The sequence below is a fragment of the Crocuta crocuta genome, unplaced genomic scaffold, assembly GCF_008692635.1.
Source record: "Crocuta crocuta isolate KB4526 unplaced genomic scaffold, BGI_CrCroc_1.0 scaffold586, whole genome shotgun sequence".
NCBI classification, from domain to species: domain Eukaryota; kingdom Metazoa; phylum Chordata; class Mammalia; order Carnivora; family Hyaenidae; genus Crocuta; species Crocuta crocuta.
In genome coordinates, this window is record NW_027532407.1 from 455,877 (window position 1) to 463,422 (window position 7,546).

The following is a 7,546-nucleotide window of genomic DNA, read 5'->3' on the forward strand; positions in this document are numbered from 1 at the left end:
TTTATGGGAACAGGCAAATATCCCTGAAAAAAATGCAACAGCCCCAGATATATGCATAGAAACAACTGGACCAATTTAAAGCACCATGTTCCTAAGAAGGAGTTTAAAGTTCTATTAATAAAAGGCAGAGTCACTCAAAGATGAAAGTTTAGTATAACTCAAATAAAAGTGAGTTATGCGGCCATTTCCCAGTACATACGCCCCATCTGAGACCTGGAAGATCATTATGATGCCTCACAGGTGTGTGGCAGTCACCAGCATTACCTGATTCATCGACTCTCATTTTTTTAGTCGGGCTGTCACAATTCTCATCATCTGACATTTCCATTTCTTCTTCGCGGCGGATACCCATAAGCTGCTCGCTTTGAGCGTTCCGGAGCTCCTGAAAGCAGAAGATAGGAGGATGTCAGAGTCACACACACGTCAACCTACCTTTTCTCAATGGTTTTTTTCATGTATTAGGATGCGCATACGAATGCATAGAATCTGAAGTTTTTGTACCTCCCAACCACTGCCTTGCATAATCTACAATGAAGTTCTGAAGTTTATGGGGAATGGAAAGACCCAGGGATAAAGGCTAGTCAAGTGGTCTTCAGCAAATTATTTAATCTCTTGAGTCTCAGTTTCCTCATCTGACAAAAAGGGGATGATAACATCACCGAGTAGGATTCAACAAAAATGCCTCTTGTCATGACTGGCACAGAAGAGGTTCAGAGCTAGTGATAAGATACATGCGCGATGGCATTTATAAAAAGCCTGGTCAACCACTGACGCATTGTGTCAATTCAGGAATGTTTCTTCATCTCTCTCTTACCCTTTATTTAGTCACTAGAATTCTGTGATAATAATAGTTTTGAGGAGAAAACAAGTGAATACATGTAAAGCTCCTTAGCGTCGTGCTAGATGCTTAGTTTGCTAAATTGGTAATATGGACAACTACTATTCTTCATCAAAACAGTGCCACTGCATGTGTGTATGTGCCTAGGTGTGATATCTCACACACACACACACACACACACACACTCACCACTCAGATATCCAAATGGTAAAATTCAAAAGACGCTGGAGGACCAAGGTAAACAGATAACTTCTTTTTGGTGTTTCACATTATCATGTAGGGTTTAGTGTTTTTGTGGTGTTGGCTGTTTTGACATCACTTAAAGATCTTAGGATCCTATCTTACTTTCTCTGCTTACTAGAGGAGTGACTGCAGTCAAAGGCATTTAATTTCTTTGAGCCTTTGTCTATTCACATTTTATAAAATGGGGAACAGAGTAATACTCTGCTTGAACGCAAGAGTGTTTATACAAAAACAATGTAAAAGGTAAAGAATCAAAACACATTTTTTATTACCTTGCCTAAACATCAGGACACTATAATTGTGTACGGTAAGTAATTCTATTATTTTGTATTAAGCCGAATATTCTGTTTGTGAATCGTTATCAGTTCTATTCTCTTACATGTATTGTCCTCAAAACAACAATAACAATGAAATGACTGCATTATTCTTCCCCCCCCAACTGAAATTGAAGTCTCTAAATAAAAGTCACATAGTTAAGATAGTTTTGCTTTATAATAAGCCTACGAAGAACAATGAAGTATAACACCTAATGTATTAATGACACGATTTTAAACAAAGTTCTAGTGCCCATTTGATGGATGTGATATTTTATTGTGTTATAGGTTCTCTGATTTCTCCTCTCTCCTTAGCTCACAGATAACTGTAGTAGGACCAAAAAGGAAATTATTTATTGTTAACAGTATTTTGAGTGGTCAGTTCTGAGCCCTGGGCATCACCACTGCAGAGGACAGGGAAAGGGGACGGGGTAGAGAGGCAAGGTTCCTGGGAGTGAACCCATCACAGGGCATCTTGAGAGGCCCCCCCCAAGGTTGATGGGCGATGTTTTCTCATGCGGCCATGACACCCAGTAGAAAGAGGTGCCAATTCCACCTTAGATAATGCCAGTGGGTCAGATGTCACATGTGATTAGTGGGGACGTGTTTAGGTTGTGTACAGCTAATTTTTCTGCTGACAAAGAACCCAGTTCCCAAAGAGGTGGCTTGAAAATACTTGAAACAAGGAAACGTCAGGTGGAAAGAATACATGAGGCTGAAAGGGCCTGTTGTTTAATCTCCACAATTAATGACAAACTGTCATACTGTAGCTGTTCTTGGGGGGCAGGGTGTTGGCAAGAAAAAAATTTGGAGGAAAAAAAAAGCTGCGGGTGTTTCCACAGGGTGTCTGTGGTTCAGCAATAAATCGCTAGTGCACTCTCATAAGTCTGTAAAGGTGTTGCAGATAATTAACAGATGCTGTACATGGGAACGCAGAAAAAAATCAAGCCAATTATCAAGCTTATACGCAACAGAGAAATCATCCACAATGTTAAATTACCAACTGGTATTTAATCAATTAAGCGACACGTAGGGGAGAAAATCAAAGGTAATTTAGAATTCTATTTCCTAGTTTATCAAAAGCGGTGGGAGGAGTGGCAGAGAGGCACAAAGGCCCTCCGCAGGAGCACCTTTCAGGACTGCCTGCATCCATTTCTGCCTCTCCGTGTGTACCGCGAAGCAAGCGGTCTTCCTCGGAACACAGCTGGATGCCTGTGTGCACCCGGCTCGGCAGCAGGACCCTCAGGGAGGCAGGGCTGGGGCGCGGGGCATCAGGCATGCAGGAAGCGTGATTTAGATCAATAATGATATTTTCTAACACTCACGTACTAACGACAGCCTTTTTTTGCCCAGATTATTTAGCATCATGTTGCTTGCCTTTCTCTTAATGTTTCTTTTAATCATGTTTGGTTTTTATGTGATGGAAAAGAAAAAAAATATATATATATATATATATTTAACCAATTCATAGGCTAGTCATTCCCAAATGTGAATCGTGGTTTGTGGATTTCAATTTGTGTTTTCATAATCCTCAATCTGTCTGTTTCATCATAAACGAGGACTCTCTCCTCCCGAAAACCTGCCTTGACTCAGGTCTCGAATCAGTGTCTGGGAGAGCAGCAGGTAAGCGCCCTTTGTTTTTCTGGCTCCTGAAAATTTAAAGAGAAATCCCACTTCCTCCTTACTCAAAATCCTGAAGAGAGGAATGGAACTACATCAGTCACCAGCCGCCTTCTTAAGTATTTGTGAGCAAAATAAAAAAAAATGTCCTTCTTAACAATAAATTGCACTAGCATGTTAAGTGTCCCATTATTGTGAAGTCATTCAGGATTTGCCACAATAACAGTGATAATAAAGGATTCATTTGGTATTCACGTGGATGTTACATCTAGCGCCATTGGTATTTAGCTGTAATTTAGCATTAGTTAATGGGCACTTAAAATGCTACCCAAATGATTGATATTACAGTACTTGGTGCTTCCTCAAACTCTATATAAAACACTTATTTTACAAGTGTGAGCCCAAATCGTTAAATAAACAAACCTTACCTTCTATAAGTTTTGGGGTTTTGAAACAGGGGCTATCATTTAGAGAACTTTAATATTAACATGCTAGAGATGGAGAGGCATCCAAATGAAAAACATTCTCTCATAAAAATAAAAGAATAAGCAAAGATAATATACTTACTTTTAAATTACAGGTTCAAAGCGTACACTACACTGCAGAGTTAAAAATAACAGCGGACGACCAATGACTAATGACACATTCTGGTCCTTCTAGGTGGTGAGAAAGGTCAGGTTCTGGCCTCTTTTCTTGGGGTAGATACTCACACTTGACACACTGATGCAGGAGGGTGGACCTGGCTAGCCTGGACATTCACTCCCCTGGGGAAAGGTGCTCTGGGGAGACTGGCTATATAACTGGCTGGCCAGCATAGGGCACTATGGCATTGTTTATGAAAAGAAGGCACGGAAGAAAGGCATACTTGCCATTTTTAGCCCAAAGAGCAAACCGTCATCATCACGCTGCAGAACACTGAAAAAAAGAAACCCTCTGTATTTATTTAAAAGCTAGTCTCCTTTTTTACGTTACACCTTTCTTTAGAATACACAGGCAAAATGTCTTGGCTTATTTCCGAGCTCTTTGCTATCAATGGGAGAGAGGCCTCTCTTCCTTTGCAGGGGGAGAAAGCACTCTGTTTTCTAAGCATGAAGTCGGCTGCTTTTCTGGATAAGGTACAGGTCTGAGCTGGATTTAGAGCCGACAGTGCGAGAGGACGACAACAGGACAGCTGCCCGCTCTAACAAAAACCGAAACGGCTGCGGCCACACTATTCTCTGCCAATCCAGCTGTGTGACGGTGGTTAAAAAGTAATAATAAAATCACCAACCTCAGAATGCTTTCGCCAAATGTCTATGTTCTTGCGCTGAGCTTTCGAGAAATGGTCCCAAGCTTTTTGTCTGGTAGAAGCGTTGAAAACGGCCACAATCTGCTCAACTTTGGTGAACAAGGAAGTCAAACAAGACAAGTAATTTATGCTGTGATCACTATAGGGAAGCAAAGCAAAGACACTAGGAGTCTATGGATGATGTCATAGCAGAAATAACATCATCGATATCCATCCAATTTGTGCCTTTTTGTACTTACATTTTAGCAAGGCTGCAGATGTCTCCTTTCAAGTCTGTCTCCATAACTTTAGGTTAAAACAGATTCTAAATACAACTGGGTAGAGTTCATGGGCATCTGCTTCCAAGATTCCGCAGCTCTTGTTTAAAAATGTGACTTGGTATGTCTACATACCTAGATCTATAGATATAGATCTGGTGTTGGCATACAGATGCCTGGGTTGGGGGCTTAGAAGTGAAGCCGGGGTGGAGTGGCTGAATGAGGGAGAGCCAAGCATACATCTTTTTCTCTTTTGGTCTCCATCTCAAGGACTCAACTTCAGTCCTCTGAAGACATTGCTGTGTCCAAGTGCAAGCTGGGACAATGCATAGTTGTTTCACACGACCCCTCAATCTCAAGGGCCATTTGTATTCCTTGGCTCCTTACTCCCCTCTTCCCCCCTCCTCTGTACCCACTGCAGCCAGCCCTCCAGCCCTCTGGCAGGAAATAGGAGCCATCACCTCCACTTCAGGACAGACCAAGGCTCACCCAACCAGCTGCACAGCCATGCAGATCTCATTTCAATGCCACGTGGCACTGTCCTCCTCCGCAGTAGTTCATCAAGACCACATACCATTCTGTTCTGCCATTTTCATGTTCATAAGGCTGCCCTCCTAAACCCCTTGAAGTTCTAACTCTCTCACTTTGGCTTTGTTTAGCGCTTCTGTAGTTCCCAGGCAAAGTGCTATTGGAATGATGAATGTGTGGGGCTGTGACAAAGCTATATAGGCAAAGGGATGAGCTCTTAGTACTGGCTATTAGGGGTGGGGCCAACCAACTGCAGATCCAATCTTGCTTAAACAGTTATCGATCTAGTAAGCATGGGATTAAGGAAATTATAGCACTCAATTAACCATATGATTAAACCTGAATTTCTGAATATTGTTAGGAAGGGCACAGTTAGAACCAGCTTCTCGTGCATGCTAATACTCTAACATAAATCCTTCTTAAGTGATTCCCAAGGCTCTATTATAAAAAAGGGCATCAAAGCTCTTCCAAATCTTCCAGGTGTCCAAAGTCTGGCAAAAAGGAGTGGAATAATCCCCATAAAGGAACAACACCTAGTGCCGCAACTTTAAAAATTATCGCACAAAATAAACAAGTGTATAAAAAACATTAAAAAAGTATTTAAAAATAAATAAACAAGCGTATGATGGAGCAGAGGAAGAAAGGAGATTCTGTTCTCCTACCACATTGTAAATATCTTACAACGCTAATGAGCAGCCACTTCCCAATCAATGGGTAATTTTCACAAAGGCTTTTATGTTTACTCTTTTCTCTCTCGAGAGGATCCCAATTCCAAATCTCCTTATTTATCAAATTTCATCATCATGTCACATGATGAGCTTGGCGCACTCAATTTTACCAGGGTGATATGCGATCACCTTAGCTCACATTCTCCAGGAGTACATGCAGCTCCCTTTCCTGACCTCATCGGGGAGGAAGTCACACTGCCAGACTAGCCACGTTGTGCTGCTCTAAGTGCTGACTTCCACCTGACGGCCGACTCACAGGGCTCTGCTGGGCTCCACTCCAGCATGGCGAGTGGAAAGCTGGTTCAGCCTCACTGCCCCGGCTTCCTGTTGTCTTGCTGCATGTGGGCTGAGGTCATGGGGGAATTTCAGCTTCCTTTTGTTTGGGCAACACAGAGTAGTGAGCCTCATATGCAGCGGTGAAATGCACCGTCAGATGAGATTTCCGGGGTGGTAGTTGTGGGACTGTTAAAAAAAGTAACCCCACTGCTCTAAGGATAGAGCTTTTTAAGAGGCATCATTTATAGGAGTGAGAATGGAGGGGCACCTGGGTAGCTCAGTCGGTTGAGCATCTAACTCTTGATTTCAACTCAGGTCATGATCCCAGAGTTGTGGGACTGAGCCCCACATCGGGCTCTGCAATGAATGTGGAGCCTGCTTAGGATACTTTTTTCTGCCTCTCCTGTGCTTGCACTCTAAATAAATAAATAAGTAAATAAACAAACAAACATTAAAAAAAAGAAAGAAAAGTAAGAACTGTGTTATCCAGAGGTGAAGGGGCAGTAAGGGTTGAGACCAAGTATTTTAGTGGTGATAGTCAAAATTTTGCCATCAATAAAGAAAGGCTGTTTATAAAGGGGATACACTGGAGAGAAAATTATCACATATGTGTGGATGGAGTAGGGGGAAGGCAAGAGAGGCCAGTAATACACAGGGAAGCATGAAGAAGGGAAAGCACTGAGAAGACAGACCCAATGGCTAAAAACTGCACAGGTTCAAGGGTACAAACAGATCCACTACTATCTACTCAAGCTATGTACCACTGCAGGTATTTCCTATTTGAGGCTAAGTACCTCAGTTATTTATAACATGTTGTCATCATATCCCAGAGCATACATTCAATTCATTCATCCATCCATTCATTCAGCAAACATCTAAATGCCTCTAATTCATTCATCCATCCATTCATTCAGCAAACATCTGAGATCCTCTAGTTACCAAGGACTTCACTGATTGCTAGAAATATAAAATTAAGACAGTCCTTGCCCCTGATGAGATGTCTCTAGGGAGAGAGGAAGTTAAGCAGATAATGATCCTATGCAAGAGAGGTACATATGATGGTATGGAAGACGGTACGGTACGGGGACATAGTAAGTAATCGGAGACACGGTAACTAACTCCGTAGGCAAAGTCAGGGAATAGCCCCAAAGAAAACATTGTCGCTAGGTCTTACATGATGAATCAATGCTTGCTCCACAGTTCAAAGGCTAGGGCAAATGCTAGGTGATGGATCAGGAAGGACAGTAGATGCTAAGCCAGATGGTGAACTTCATTTACGTTGTAAGTAAATACCTGTAAGATGTGCCTGAGGAGGCATTCCTTTGGGAGAAATGATGAAGGCTTGAGTGAAGGCAGAACAGTGAAACAGAGGCAGGATCAGGATGCACAGTGATAGGACAGGTGGCTGACTTGCTATGAGGAAGGAGAGGGGTAGACCAGCACGCCTCAGGCTT

General features: G+C 42.2%; 1 protein-coding gene across 1 annotated transcript in view; it reads right to left on the reverse strand.

The window, feature by feature from the left end:
* ENOX1 (ecto-NOX disulfide-thiol exchanger 1) overlaps positions 1 to 7,546 on the reverse strand; it is a 418,486-nt gene that overhangs the window by 114,705 nt on the left and 296,235 nt on the right. Inside the window, 2 exon segments of the mRNA XM_077778774.1 lie at positions 265 to 382; positions 4,286 to 4,392. Of these exon segments, the coding sequence (XP_077634900.1) occupies positions 265 to 382; positions 4,286 to 4,392 (225 nt within the window).